The sequence below is a fragment of the Diplodia corticola genome (genome assembly GCF_001883845.1).
Source record: "Diplodia corticola strain CBS 112549 chromosome Unknown scaffold20, whole genome shotgun sequence".
Classification (NCBI taxonomy): Eukaryota; Fungi; Ascomycota; class Dothideomycetes; order Botryosphaeriales; family Botryosphaeriaceae; genus Diplodia; species Diplodia corticola.
In genome coordinates, this window is record NW_017971499.1 from 220,894 (window position 1) to 235,340 (window position 14,447).

Here is a 14,447-nt window from a genome sequence, read left to right on the forward strand (position 1 = left end):
ACTCCGCCCTTCATCAGCTCTCCACCCTCCGCCCCCCCCGTCCCCAACCGCTGGCGCCCACGCCGCATGCAGGTACAGCTAGTGCCGTCACCATCCATCACGCCTCTCGCGCCCAGCCCTCCCCAGCCCTCCCCAGCCCTCCCCTGCACTCGATAACCGTGCCGATAAGCTGCGTTGATCATCACGGCACTGTGTCTGGACGGGAGAAGGCTCTGTATTATTTTCGGTAGATGATATTCAGCCGACCTTGAGCCTAACTGCTTTGCCTTTTATCCAATACAAAGCGCCCGTTACCCTGCGATGAAAAGCCCCCCTAGCTGGTCGCCTCCCATACAGGATGGCGGCTTGTAGAATTCCCTAAAGTACCCAAGTAGACTCGTGCCAGTGCCCTAAAGGGCAAGAGTGAGAAGAGAGAGGTGTAAAGCTATTTGATCGTAGTAGAGGTTATGCGCAAGGCCCATGTGCATGCAGCAACGAGAATCGGAACCTGGGCTGGGTATTCCAGGACTAGTGAAAACGAAGAAAGCCAAAAAGCCGCCACTCGCGCGTACACGGTGGCCCTGTTTTGAATAAATAAAAAAAGACGACCAAGGAAATGTAGAGGCAGTGACACACAAAGCAAAACGAAACTCAAAGGGAAAAAACACCGCCTAGATGCGTGGTGATATCGCGTTTGTACAAAACAGGAAAAGCAGTCCGTTAAAAGAAAACCTCCACGCTTGAATTATCGTCATCCATCATCATACTCGTCAGCTCGGGCCGCGATTAAAGGGTGGGCTCTTTCTCATGCCCCCCCAGAAACTCCCCGCTGCCCGCTGCACGAGTCGATGATTTGATCTTCAGTTCAATGGTCGTAGCCGGCACCTCTCTGCCACGGGCTGGCGTTGTTCTGTGTTCTGAACCTGTCGCCGCCCGGGCCATTGGGTGATGCGTACGACGGCGGCGGGCCTGTCCTGTTGTCTCCGTTGGCCGGGAACATGGGTACCGATGGGTCCACGGGGCTGCGCGGAGCACCATAGTAGCCCGCCTCAGCGCCCTTCGGCTGGTTGTGCGATCCCGACGAAAACGACTCCTCGTCGTCGTCGTCGATGCCGGTGCGCTTGTACGGCCCCGTCTTTCCTTCGCCACGCGCAGTCGCTCCCAACGCATCGAGCTCCGTCGTGAGTTGCGTCTGAGACTTGATAAACGAACCCCTGTCGTCGCGCATGGGCTGGTAACGGGTGTCGGGGTTCTTGGAGGTAAGTGCGAAATACGACGACGCAAGGACCATGATGAGCAGAACGAGCGCGAACACGGCGTTGTAGACGAAAAAGATCACGCCCATGACACCAGTAACGAGTCCCTGTTGGAATATTAGCGTTGCGATCTTCAGGGCGAAATTACGTTATGCCTTAGCTTACCGGTTGGTTGAAAATGCCCGTGAAAACCAGGAGGAAAATGGCACTAAGGAAGTTGAGCGCCGAGATGGCAATGTTGAACGCGTTCGTCTTCTTGTCCATGTACGGGCGCAGAATGCTGACCGCAATAAGCATACCCGCCTCGAGGAGAACCAGTGCGATCGCCTGAGTAGTTCCGCTTCCCTGTCCCAGGGCAATGAACATGCCCTTGACCAGAGTGAAGGACAGGACAGGCACGATAAAGTAGTAGGCCGTGGCCTTGAACTGGACGTAAAGGAAGCCCCACTTGTTCAGCGAGACCGGGTCCGAGTACAGGATGTAGGCCGGGTTCTTGTGCATCGAGATGGATCTTTGCGCAATGCGAATGACCTTGGAAGAGGCCCACCCGAGAATGCAAACCATCGTGACGATCGTAAAGATGGCGAGAACGATTTCCGCAGCCGAGTCCTTCATTGTAAGTTCCCAGAAGCAGAGCACAACCATTTGAGGGAAACCGATCAGGACCTGTTACGACGTTAGCGGGCGGGTCAGCACAAGCGCTAAACATGATCACTTACGATGCGGAAGAGGATTCCCTTCAGGACGGTCAACCAACCGTTCCTGAACTCCTGGAACTTCGTGCCAGACATCTTTCCATTCTTGGCCAGAAGCTCGAGGAATCCCTTGAAGAGGGCCACGCCCAAGACGACGACGATGACGAAGATGATGAAGAAGGCATATCCAGTCAGGAAGATGTTGGTGAGCTCGATGTTGGCGCGGAAACCAACTCTCTCAATGCCATGAACCGTAACGGTGCTAGTGGTCTCGGCCTGATTGACCTCGTTGTTGCTTCGCCCGATCAAAGCGCGCTTGGCAAACCTCTTGGCAACATCAAGCGAACGCTTCTGCACATCGACGGAAGTAGTCGCCAGACTCGAAAGCACGGTCGAGGGGGTTCCTCCGGTCGCGCGCTGGTACCAGGTGGCCATCTCCTGCAGGAAGCGAACGTGAATGATACCCATGCTCCATTGGAAGTTCTGCGTCCACGAGGCGACAATAGGGGGGAGCTCCACAGCAGTCATGCCGATGTAAGCTTGGGCCTGGAAATAGCCGAAAAGCGAGAGCGCGTTCGAAGCGACATGGGCAGCAGTGTTGGAGTGTCCGAGTCCGGATGTGATGGCCGAGGCCGCGAGACCAGAACCGGCAATGACAGCAGTGACCCAACCGACACCCTTCTGGTAGACGGTCTTTCCGTTGGACAGTTCGGCCTCGACGCAGGCAAGCGGGCGGCCGGTATCAGTGTCGTTGATGTAAATCTGGACCTTACCGTCGAGATCGGGGACAGTGTAGGCAATGTCTGCGAACGTCAGCACTCTGTTGGACGGCCGACACGGGCGACGCGGCTCTCCACAACTGCCAGATACTTACTGGGGACGTTTTCGATGGCGTCGGCCTCAAGGGGCAGGTTCGACTTGATGTTGATCTGGCCAGTGTTCATGGGGCAGAGACCCTTCAAATCGGCGCTGTCACAGGGATCCAACGTCTTTTGCAGCGCACGGAAACCATAGGCGAAGACCTCCAAGTCGGCGGTGACATTTCCAGAGATATCCGAGACTCCGACAATGTTGAAGGAAAGGGTGGCGTTGTCGGGGGTGAAGACGACGTTGAAGAGGGTTGCGGAGAAGCTGGAGTTGGCCATGCACGGGTTGAGCGACTTGGACTCAATGAGGCGCTCGGCGGAAGCGGTGGGCAGCAGCGCGGCCAGCGCTGACAGGGCGCCGGCGAACAGCGAGGATCTCATGTTGCAGAGAGGGCGGAGCGGGAGCAGGTGGGTGGTCGCGAGGGAGCAGAGGCGGTGATGCGCCGCCTCCTGGAGCGGGTACTCGGGCGAGTACAATTAAAGCGGATGCGCCAAACCAGCAGCGGTCGATCCGGAGAATGCGGGAGGGCGTGGGTGGCTTGGGGGGTGAGCGAGAGATGGGGTCGGGGAAGCAGGTCAAGTGAGCGGTGGCTGGGCAGCGGGCGCGGTTGGCTGAGGCGTGCGTGGAATGATGCGCGAAGCAGGTGTAGGTTGCTGCGACGATGACAAGGCCGACCTCCCAAAACCGGGAAGAAGAAAGGGCGGGCTGGGCGAAGGCAAGTGACGCTTTCGATCGAGCCTAGCGCGAGTAACGACCGTGGGAGAGAAGGTTGCGCAGGTGACGCTGCTCGCTCGCGGCGCCGGGGAGTTGAAGACGAGGAGGAGACGAGCACTGGGCAAAGGAAATCGTGGTGGTTGGTGGTGAATGAGCGGACGGGGTCTGGCGAGTGCGCGGCCTGGGACGCTCCTGAGGGCGTCGGGCGGGACGTATTGGGGCTGAGCAGGCGTGTCTGACACTCCGGGCAGCGGAAGAGTGAGGAATGCGCCAGCGACGGGTGCGCCCTAGACGGTCAGGGGCCTGCTCTGGCGTGCTCTGCCGCGCGCGGTTTTTCGTATTACCGTAATTAAACACAAGCTGGTACACGACACGCGGCGCTAGCGGTCTTTCGCAGCGATCTTCTTGTGGGGTTTGGAGGATGGCCCAACTGCCCCTTCGCCGCCGTCGCAGCTGCCCGCCCGGCCGTTACAGGAGCGGCGCTGGCCTTGGGCGCGCGCGCGTTCCAGCACCCTCTCTTCCTTGCGCGCGAGAGATTGCCATCGGCGCCCGCGGCCAGCGGCGCGCAACATAGCCACAGCCCTGCGCACCCTGCAGGCACGGCGCACAACCCGCCCGGTTCTCCGCACCCAATTCCCTCCCAAGCCCGCCCAGGGCGACTCTGCCGCGCTGCCGTCTTGTCCCCCTCTGGTCCTCCGCGACCCCTCCTCTCGTACCCGTACTTCGTACCGCCTGCCGCCCGCCGCGAGCGCGTCTCCGGCTGCCAGCACGCGCTGCGCGGCTGCGCGCGTCGTCGTGCGGCAACGCGCGCCGCCTCCCACGGGCTTGGAGGCCCAGCAGCCAAGGCCCAGCAGCCAAGGCCCCCATCCGTGCGTCATCGCCGTCGCCACCCCGATTGCGCTCTGCAGTTACGAGACGCCCTGCACCCGCCATCCCAGCCGTACCATCACTTCTATATTTGTCCCCCGCCAGCTGGCTGCCTCTTGAAAGGCGCGCTGCAGCCAGCCCATCACCATCACCAACATCATCATCGCTGCTTGATCATCCCGCAGCGATCGCCCTGCGCCGGGGTTGCCCTTCTCCGCCTGGTGCCAGACGCCAGCAATCCTGCCGCGACCGCATCGGGCCCGCCAGCCCACCGGCCTCAGACCCAGTCTGCTGATCAGCGGAGTCGGTCGTTGGGCCAGCCCTTGTCTGATTGCGTACCACGCAAATCATGGCACAACAACCCACCCACCGCCGCGGGCTCACGATGATGAAGTAGGGACCGCCTTCCCTTCGAACCGTTTTGGCCCAGCACTGCCTGGCTTGAACTTTCTTTCTGAGCAACACCTGCATTCCCGGGCCCCGACTGGCCCGCGTCGTCGCGCCGCACCGGCGCCATCCTGCAGTTCGGCCGCACGCACCCCAGCCAATCGCTGGAATTATTGAGGCTCTTTATTGCAAAAGTGGCTCCCCAGAGCGCACCAATCGTTGCGCGTGGCGGCTAGCGACGAAGATGAGACGCTGACCAGATTCTGCGTGCGGCTTGGCGACGTGAAGAAAGTTCCCCGTCAATGCGGTTCCCTTTTAGAAGCGAGCATTTGCCGCTCGCTGTGCCTCATGCCCAAACCCTATTTGCGGGAGGACAAAACGCTCTGACATTCCGCCGCTGATGCCGAGCGGCCGTCGCGACGGTCGAACTCTGCGCGTTTGGTGGTATAGCTGCCTCGGTCCCTTTTTCATTTCGATGACCTCTAGTGAGCTTCCCGGCACCTTCTGTCGCCGAACCCCCTCCCCGCCGTTACCGAGGGGAACAGATACGTGGGACTAACGTCTGGAATCCAGATACTATTTTGGGACGAGCTAGTTATGTATCAGAATTCGGCTCGGGCTAGGCGCAAATGGAGCCGCCTCGCTGCGAAGCTACACACCACTGCTGGCATTTCATCACGGCACTTACCACTAACGGTGGGGTTGGTCGCGCGCTAGGCCCGTATGCTAGAGGGAACAATATTCAGAATCCGTTGAAGGGGGCTCGTCAGCGCGGGCTCAGCCTCCCGCACGAGATTGGCTCATAAAGAATGCGACGGCTGAGCCACCATCATTGACATTTGAACCGCTGGCCCGGGCGTCGGCTTCCAGAAGCATTTACAGAATCGACATACGCGGCCAGGCAGAATTTTCAAGCCGCCTCGCAAACGACGCCGTGAAGGCACAAGGCGCACTCGTGTTCCCGACATTATTCAATGGCTTACTGCATTTTCTATCGCTAACGCCAGGCCGCCGGCATCCGCCAGAGCATCTGGCTCTCATTAAAGGACGAAGAGACGTCTGCATACCCGAACTCCTTACTCCCTTTTTTCCCGTGCCGTCGATTCAAGCAAAACATCTCTTTCCACATGACATTGGTGGGGAGAACGCGCGTCTCAGTGCTTGAATCTCTTGGCTTGGTGAGGCTGGCTACCGTAGCCTCTTCTGCCCTCCTGCTTCCTGTCCCTCATGCTGGAGCCGAGCTGAATATCGACCCGCGGAGGGGCAGTGAAGCCGAAACTGCGTGCCACCTTCTTCAGGTCCAGCTTCTCCACCGAGTAGATGCTGCGCAGACTGTGACTGGCATAGGCGTTGAGGTACGATCGGAACGCCTCCTTGGCAGACTTGTTGAGATAGTAGTTGCTGGAAATCAGCTTCTCGAGCTGGCTCTGGATGTTGAGCAGCTTCTTCTCGGGGAAGTCGAATTCGGTGAGCTCAACCCTCGCTTCCCGGAGCACCTTGATGAAGCCCACTTCCGACGGGTTCAGGACCAGGAGACAACGTCCGCTCTTGCCTGCTCTCGCCGTACGTCCGGCGCGATGAATGAAGCTCCGTGCATCATCAGGGGGGTCCAGCTGGATGACCCAGTCCACGGCAGGGATATCAAGGCCACGAGCTGCCACGTCGGTCGCGATCAGACAGCCAGCTTGGCTGTTGGCGAACTCGAAGAAGGTGGCCGTGCGTTTTTGCTGCTTCATCTTTCCCGAAAGACCCAGTACAGGCAGGTCAATGTAGTTGAGCAGACTCGTGAGGTATTCGACTGTAGACAATCAGCATAACGAAGAATCACGAGCGGAGTCGGAAGGGCTTACCAGATGCACATGAGCTCGTGAAAACGATGACCTTCTTCTTCTGGTGCTTCTTCAAAAACGTGAAAAGCAATCTGAACCGGAGGTCCGAGTCGCACACGACGAAGCCCAAGTCCAAGCCGTCAGCGGTAGCATGCTCCTTGTAGTGGTCCACTGAGATGAAGAGCGGGCCGGGCTTGAGCGAGATTCTGGCAAGGTCCTCGACCTTGGTGGTTTGGGTTGCAGAGAACAGCGCTAAAGAATGTCAGCATTACAAGCTAACAGGAATACCTTTTTGGCTTACCGGTTTGACGCGTTTGGGGGTTACCCAGGATCTTCGCTATCTGGCGCATTTCATCTTCAAATCCAGTTTCCAAAATTCTATCGGCTTCATCCAGGACAAGTGTACGCAGGTTCTTGAACACAAAACCGGGGGTATTTTGCAGGTGGTCGAGAAGTCTACCAGGGGTGGCTGGAATAAAGTCAGTCAATCGAGCGTAACACTTGGAGAAAACACGAATGGAAACTCAAGGTGAACGCGCGTGTCTGAGAATAGACATAGAAGAGGGCCAGCTTACCAATAAGAAGGTTTACGCCCTTCTCGAGCTTGAACTGCTCAGCCTTACGGTTGGCACCGCCCATAACTATTGGAAAGTCAGGTTACCATTATTCAATCACCCCCTCAACAGAGACAAACCTATGCCAAAAGTCTGTGTATGATGCTCCATGAGCTCGCGCGCGACGCCGAATATTTGCAATGCCAGCTCTCTGGTGGGGCTAATGACAATTGCGCCAGTGCCGTTACGGGGCTTGAAGCGGAGGCTGTGTAGCATCTCGACGACGGGAATGAGGAAGGCCAGAGTCTAGAGTACAGTGAGCTTCTGAGAACTAGTCAAGCTCTGCAGCATTTTGCATACCTTGCCGGATCCAGTTTTCGCCTGTGTCGAAGTCAGTAGAGCTCTGCGCAGCACAATTCAGAGATTACTTACCGCACCAAGGAGATCCTTGCCGGCCAGAAGAGGTGGAATACCCTTGGACTGAATCTCGGTCATGTTGTCAAAGCCCATTTCCTTAATAGCCTGTTGGGTCTTCTCCGACAGATTCAGGTCCGCAAACTTCTTCGGCTCTGCTCCGTCCACAGCGGGTAGCGATAGCTGGGATTCAAAAGCCTGGGTAGCTGCATTGTCCAGCTCTGCATCGCCCTCGTTGTCGCTATCGTCTGCCGGAGACTTGTCGTCCTCATCGTTGCCATCCTCCGGCTCGCTCTCCTCGGGAGCAACGTCTTCGACGGCAACGTCTTCGACGGGGACGTCGCTCTCCTCATCGGTTTCGGGAGCCTTCCTCTTCGTCGCCTTCTCGGACTTCTTGGTGGATTTTTTCGACGACTTCTTGGGCGCGGGCGCGACTTCGGTCACGGTAGTTTCGGTCTCTTCAACCTCGGGCGCCTTCTTGCTGCCCTTGCGCTTGCGCTTCTTGGAATCGGCAATGTCTATGGGCGACATGTCTGCGGTACGAGCCTGTGGCGTTCGGAGCGGTGCTAGGCGTGGGCGGTCTTCTGGCGCAGCGTGCAGTTGCGCTTGAACGCGGAGGTAAGTTTTCTGCGGCCATGTAGAAAATCCATCGGCAAGTCGGCGTTTGCTGAGGCGCTTGGCCGGAAATGTCATAGTGCAGACGGGGGATCCCTGTACATTCCGGCAGTGATGATCTAACGTCTCCGGCTTCATGTCAAAGTCACCACTCCATCCCCCGCATGTCTTCACCTGTTTTTGGCGACACGGGCACTGCTCGCTCAAGCGTGCCGTTTTCCCAGCTTGTGGTTGTTCTGGCAGTTGCAAGCGCCATTTCACTCTTCCAAAACATCACACCTAAAGTCGTTGCCGCCAGCTACTCCATCTGCGCCACGCTATGGCTCTTCAGACTCGTATCCCGCGACGCAACTGCAATCGTCGACAGCTTTACCTTGGTCGTTCTCTCAGAATTCGGCGATTTGTCTCTGATTACGAAAGTCTTTGAGCTCACATCTGGATATGTTATCACCACTCTCGCTGCCATATTCTCGGCTTTTTTGATTGTCACGGTTTTGAGATCGGCACTGCTTTTCAGGAGCAGCGACAGCGAACACGGCATCCAAGCCGAATTCCAGGCTCCTGGAAAATGTTACAGACCGCTTCTATTTCCATGCCGTACTACACACACTCGAATGTTCCCCAAGAAGCATTCCTTCGCATACTCGTATCTTCTTGTCGGTGTCCCGGTTGGCCCAGAGGAAAACGATCACCTAAACACGTCCATGATATCAGTTGATGCCGAGTCTTCATCTGGTGCATCGAGAACAAAAGGATGGTTTCATATCCGGGGATCAGACTACCTCGAGCGTGGTGGTGAGAACGTGAGCCTTAAAGCAAAGCTGACGCAATACTTACAGTCTCAGGTATGCACGTACATCTTCGTCAACCAGACGCAAGCTAACAGGTACAGGGAATCTCCGACGGAGAATGGCATCATGCCTACCTTGTGACGGCAGCAAAATTCCTTGGATATTCCTTCAACCCTGTTTCCTTCTGGTACATCTACTCCGCGAGTCATCAGCTCGTCATGATGATTTTGGAAGTAAACAACACCTTTGGTGAGAGGCGCATGTACCTCCTCAAAGGCTCGAGTCATGATGTTGGCGATTTGTGTGACGAAAATGGCACGACTGGACACGCCAAACAAGCTACAAAGTTCACGGACGCTTGGGTCAAGGACTTCCACGTGTCTCCATTCAATTCTCGAAAGGGATCCTATTCCTTGACTGCCGTTGATCCGTTCAATACGGTGCAAGGAGTTTCCCCTCGTATTGACAACAACATTGTTCTTCGATCATCCAAACAGCACCCAAAACTTGTAGCGCGGGTATTCTCAGACGGTGCACCACAAGACCCTAACAGGTTATCTATACGGCAAGCGTTGTACTTCATTGGCAACTGGTGGTGGGTGGGCCTGGTCACGTTCCCAAGAATCGTAAAGGAAGCGTACAAGCTTTACTTTTGGCGAAGCCTTGAGGTGTTCTTTCGCCCGGAAGTCGTGCCTACAAGTATCGGCCGGGATTCCACGACCATCGAAAGGTAGGTCCATCCTATCGTCTCTAGAAGGCTGTTCATTAACCCGGTCTTTTTAGGCATCTAGAATCTTTCTTCCGTCGGTACCTTGATTACCTTGTCAGCCGGACAGACCAATCTGTTCGGGTTTCCTACACACCCGCGCCGGGGCTTGGTGAGCCCCACGAGTTTTTCTCGTCCAGTGCAAAGGAAGATCAATCTTCCAAGTCTTTGGAAATCAATGTAACCAGCCCGGCCTTCTATAGCCGGTTTGTGCACTACTATCACACATCCGAGGCTTTGGACCGCGAATCTCTCTTTGCCGATGAGAAGAACAAGACTGCATGGATATCAAACCCGCAGGCACTAAAGCTACTGCCCCTGAACCGTCCGAGATACGTCGAGCCACCGCAGCTCAAATTCTCGCGAGCAAGGAGCGCTATTGGTTGGCACCTTCTCCGCAGACTGCGCTGTCCGCCAGCAGCACCAAGCTATCCAGCCTCCGTACAAGGTTCTGATCCGGCTTTCGTCCGCGAAGACATCAGGCCGAAAGGGTTTGCAACGTGCGATGAATACGTCATGCGGAACTGCCACGATGCCTGGCTGTATAAGCGCTGTCTACTCAAGCTCTTCCTGGCGCAGAGGTTCGGGCTGGGGTTTACCGAGATGGTCGACTTGCTCGACCTCATTGTCAGGGTCTGCCTAATCGTGGGCGTTCTCAGTGTAGTATCAAGTGATCTGCAGGCACGTGGCGCGGAGGATGCAGGATCGGCGGTGCCAAAGATTCTCGGACTCAACACCGTTCACGCTTGGAGCCTGATCAAAGAAGCAATCTGAAATTGTGGCCTTGGAACTTTCTAGATTATTGATAGAACGCCTTAATTAGACTATCGTTTCCCTACCGGTCACTTCGGGTGATGGCTTTGATCTATAGTAGCCCCGGTGCGTGCCCGCTTCAATTAAACGTGCTTGGGCCACCCACATACCATATGCAAGGCAGACTTCAATCGTTTCGGTTCGGCTGAGCTTGTCTCCTTGATACAAACCGCACTGCCGACGAGCGGCTCAAAGCTTCGCATTGATCACGCTGCCGCCGTCCAAAGCGATGGTCGCCCCGTTGACAAAACTGCCAGCCTTGCTGGACAGGAAGAGGCAGGCGCCTGCAACGTCCTCGGGGCTGCCAATGCGGTGCAGTGGGATCCCCGACTCGATCACGTCCTTGTACTGCTTCAGGGTCGCCGCCATCATCTTCGACTCGAACGGTCCACAGGCAAGCGTGTTGGAACTGTCTCTCGCACCGTGAGCTCCCACGCACAGTACACTACGGGCAGGAAAAAACAAAAAAAAAAAAGGAGCTTACGTGATATTCCTCTTGCCGAGATGGCTCGCCAGCACGCGGCTCAGGTGGTGCAAGCCGGCCTTGCTGCTGGAATAAGCAAACGTCTCGAGGGCGGGCACGCGCAGGCCGTCGACGGAGCCGATGTTGATGATGCGGGCGGGCTCGGCGCCGGGGCCGTCGCCCTGGGCGGCCTTCTCCAGCAGCGGCGTCACCAGCTGGGTGATGGTGAAGACGCGGTGCAGGTTGAGGGTGAGGACGCGCACCCAGGCGGAGTCGGGGTACTCCGCGTAGGGCGCGCCCCAGTTGGAGCCCGAGTTGTTGACCAGCACGTGCAGGCGGTCCTCGCGGCGGGCCAGCTCGGCCGCCAGCCGCCGGCACTCGTCCTCGCTGTAGAAGTCGGCGGGGATGGCGTGCGCGCTGCCGCCGCTGCCGCTGGCCTGGCCCGCCCGGTTGAGCTCCGCGACGGCCGCGTCGCACGCCGCCGCGTCGCGCGACGAGATGTAGACTTTGGCGCCGTTGGTGACGAAGCCCTCGGAGATCATGCGCCCGATGCCTTTGGCGCCGCCGGTGACGAGGACGACTTTGCCCTGCGCGTTGCTGGGGTTAGCTCTCTCGCTCGTGGGCGGGCTTGCAATGATGCGTGCGGCAGTTGTCGTCGTACCTTGACGCTGAAGAGGTTGTTGACGTCCATTGCGGCGGTAGGTAATTGGTTCAGCTCGCTGGTGTTGAAAGGCAAGACTGGAGCATGGCGGCAGGTCGTTGGTTCAAGTAGTACGCTTTCCCCAGCGAGCTTCCCGCGTCCGTAGGTAATCTGGGGAAACGTACGTAGTAGGCCAATGCCGAGGCAGTCGGCGGCACCGATACGGAGGGGGATCGCCCTCTCTCGAGCTGTGCCACGGGCGGCTTTGCCGCGGGGCGGGCGCCGACGTCTCGGCCTCTCTTTTGGCCTTCCCCAAGCTTTCAAGAAGAGAAGCTCTGCAAACTTTCCCTCGCCCAATAATCCCACCCTCTGCAACGCCATCCGCCCGCTCCCGCAACGCCGCCGACCATGGACGAATTGCAGGCCAGACACCGCAAGGAGCAGCGCGATCTGCAGGCCCGCATCACCCAGAAGAAAAAGGCCGCCACCAAAAAGACCCGCAAAGGCGTCAACGACGAATGCGCGAGGCTCGAGCAGGAACTGAAGGAGCGGCAGGCGCGCGAGCTGGCGGAGCTCGCCGGCAATGCAGGCGACGGCGGCGATGCCGACCCCGAAGCTGCTGAGTCGAACCTGATCGAAGACGGAGGCCACAACGACGACGGCGACGACGACGACGACCTCGCAGGCGCCGCCGAAAAGCTTTCGATATCGTCGAGCCAACAGCAGCCCGCCACCTCGAATGGTGTCGAACAAACGCAGGGGCCGAAGCGCAAGGGCAATCGCCAAAAGGCTCGGCTGGCCCGTCGTGCGGCAGAGCAGGACGCCCTGGTCGCCGAGGCCGCTGCGGAGGCGCAATCCATGCCGGACCTGCGCAAGGCCGAGCGCACTGCTTTGGTCGAGCAGTTTGAAAAGCTCGGGCTGAAAGAACAAGTCATTCGCGCCGATGGGCACTGTCTGTATAGCGCCATTGCCGACGGGATGACTGCCCAGGACCTCGATTTGAAGCCGCGGGTAGCACCGACCATAATTGGACAAGAAAACGGAGAGACAGACGGCAAGAAGGAAAGCTACAGAACAGTGCGAAAGGCGGCGGCAGATTGGATCGCGTCGCATCCGGACGACTTCGTGCCTTTCATGGAAGAGCCACTGGATTCCTACGTAGTCAAGGTCCGAGATTCTGGGGAGTGGGGTGGGCACATGGAGCTGTTGGCGCTGGCAAGAACGTACGGCGTTAACATCAAGGTGCTTCACTCGGATGGTAGGGTTGACACCATTGAGCCTGGTGCCGAGGGCCAGGCTCCGGCAAATGGAGAAGAGAAGGAACTATGGCTGGCGTACTACAAGCACGGCTTCGGATTGGGAGAGCACTACAACTCCTTGAGGAAAGGAACTTGATTTTTCTAAATCTACAGCACTCTACAGAACGGCATCTCCTCCGCGAGGGGAATAAAGGTTGACCGGAGGAGCCCGTTCTGAGACATGGGGCGCGTTGGTAGGGAGCAACGCTTATGCAGCAGCTTGGTGTCGCCAGATGCTCACGAAATCGGTGCCCTTTCCGATTTCATGGCTCTGCTCGGGATGGAAATGCACGAGGCGAACCAGCCCATTCTTGTTCCTCGGAATCACGCCATCCTCGCCTCGCTCCTCGATAACGTGGCCGTCGTCACCGTACTCCAACTCTTCCCCGGGACGACTGAGGTGCTGCTCGTACACTCTCGGCTGGCAGCCAAACGGTGGGCCTCCTGTGGATGGCTCCTTGTACGTCGGAAACTCGATACAGACGAGCCCGGCGTGTGGATCGTGGGAGAGAAGTTGCGACATGCGCAGCGACCACGCTGGACGAAGCTGAGGCGGAAGAGCAGAGAGGAACTATAGTTCAGTGTTAGACATACCACGCCAAAGAAGCGGGACAGAAACAGGGCCGACGAATGCGGGGCATACCGTATAATCATAAATCAAGTCGAACTCGGCGCCGCCAGTCTCCCTGATCCAATCGTCTTTGAAGAAGTCGCCGAGCACAAAGTTGACAGAGCCGCGTCCGATCTCATTGTCAATCGTCTCGTACTTGTGGAAGTCCTTGTCCTCGACGTCCCGCGCCCACTTCTTGGCCTGCTCGATGGCATGGGAGCTCACCTCCAGCCCCCACGCGTCGTAGCCGTACGAGGCCAGCAGCACGACGTCATAGCCCTTGCCGCAGCCGGGCACCAGCGCCCGCTTCCGTCGCTTGGTCCGGTCGTCGACGGGCGCGGGCACCAGCGGGCGCTCGTCCTGCTTGACGTCCTTGGAGCGGTTGGAGAAGACGTGCGTCGTCAGCAGCTCGTGCAGGGCCGGGTTGGGGAAGCCCTTGTCCCACGGCAGAAAGTCGCCTTCCTTCCACAGGTCGTCCCAGCGCGGGCCCTGGTCCTTGGGCTCGGTGCTGCCGAAGTGGGTGCGCAGGCGCTCGCGGGCCTCGGTGGGATGCTTGGGGTGCTTGTTGAATTGGCCGGGCGGAGGGCTGGCGCGGCCGGAGGGTTCGGAGTGCATTGCTTTAGAGGACGGACTAGCTGTTGGGCGGCGGTGTGGGGTTGGTTGGTGGGCGGTAAGTTTCCGGGCGGCTTGTTTGCAGTGCGGTAGACTGGGTACTAGTTGACGTGGAGTGTTGCAGGTCGGGTGCGGTGGGCGTGCGGGTTATTTGAGGTCTGGAGGAGGCTGGCTTGCTTGTTGAGTGCGGCGAAACACAGCAGCGGTTCACAAGGTTGCTGGCTGCCAGATTGACTCTAGGATCTGGAGCATGACGCCAATGACGAAGGCGGTCCAC

The 14,447-nt window shown here is 58.0% G+C and overlaps 6 protein-coding genes across 6 annotated transcripts; 2 read left to right on the forward strand and 4 right to left on the reverse strand.

The window, feature by feature from the left end:
- Positions 1-844: 844 nt before the first annotated feature.
- On the reverse strand, positions 845-3,177 carry BKCO1_2000077 (uncharacterized protein; the record flags this gene model as incomplete). Its single annotated transcript, XM_020272260.1, has 4 exons — positions 845-1,342; positions 1,401-1,901; positions 1,955-2,733; positions 2,805-3,177. 4 exons carry the CDS (start codon positions 3,175-3,177, stop codon positions 845-847), a joined length of 2,151 nt encoding a protein of 716 aa, XP_020131057.1.
- A 2,742-nt stretch (positions 3,178-5,919) lies between these two features.
- Positions 5,920-8,093, reverse strand: BKCO1_2000078 (atp-dependent rna helicase has1; the record flags this gene model as incomplete). Its single annotated transcript, XM_020272261.1, has 7 exons — positions 5,920-6,563; positions 6,616-6,846; positions 6,896-7,063; positions 7,170-7,235; positions 7,289-7,454; positions 7,509-7,529; positions 7,581-8,093. The coding sequence occupies 7 exons, from the start codon at positions 8,091-8,093 to the stop codon at positions 5,920-5,922; spliced, it is 1,809 nt and encodes a 602-aa protein (XP_020131062.1).
- A 248-nt stretch (positions 8,094-8,341) lies between these two features.
- On the forward strand, positions 8,342-10,508 carry BKCO1_2000079 (dna-binding wrky domain-containing protein; the record flags this gene model as incomplete). The annotated part of the gene is made up of 3 exons (XM_020272262.1): positions 8,342-9,022; positions 9,070-9,698; positions 9,752-10,508. 3 exons carry the CDS (start codon positions 8,342-8,344, stop codon positions 10,506-10,508), a joined length of 2,067 nt encoding a protein of 688 aa, XP_020131063.1.
- A 228-nt stretch (positions 10,509-10,736) lies between these two features.
- On the reverse strand, positions 10,737-11,701 carry BKCO1_2000080 (short chain dehydrogenase reductase family; the record flags this gene model as incomplete). Its single annotated transcript, XM_020272264.1, has 3 exons — positions 10,737-10,956; positions 11,032-11,597; positions 11,672-11,701. 3 exons carry the CDS (start codon positions 11,699-11,701, stop codon positions 10,737-10,739), a joined length of 816 nt encoding a protein of 271 aa, XP_020131192.1.
- Positions 11,702-12,058: 357 nt separating this feature from the next.
- BKCO1_2000081 (otu domain-containing protein 6b) lies at positions 12,059-13,045 on the forward strand (the record flags this gene model as incomplete). Its single annotated transcript, XM_020272265.1, has 1 exon — positions 12,059-13,045. The coding sequence occupies one exon, from the start codon at positions 12,059-12,061 to the stop codon at positions 13,043-13,045; it is 987 nt and encodes a 328-aa protein (XP_020131191.1).
- A 111-nt stretch (positions 13,046-13,156) lies between these two features.
- BKCO1_2000082 (thiol methyltransferase) lies at positions 13,157-14,173 on the reverse strand (the record flags this gene model as incomplete). Its single annotated transcript, XM_020272266.1, has 2 exons — positions 13,157-13,519; positions 13,592-14,173. The coding sequence occupies 2 exons, from the start codon at positions 14,171-14,173 to the stop codon at positions 13,157-13,159; spliced, it is 945 nt and encodes a 314-aa protein (XP_020131194.1).
- Between the last annotated feature and the right edge of the window lie 274 nt (positions 14,174-14,447).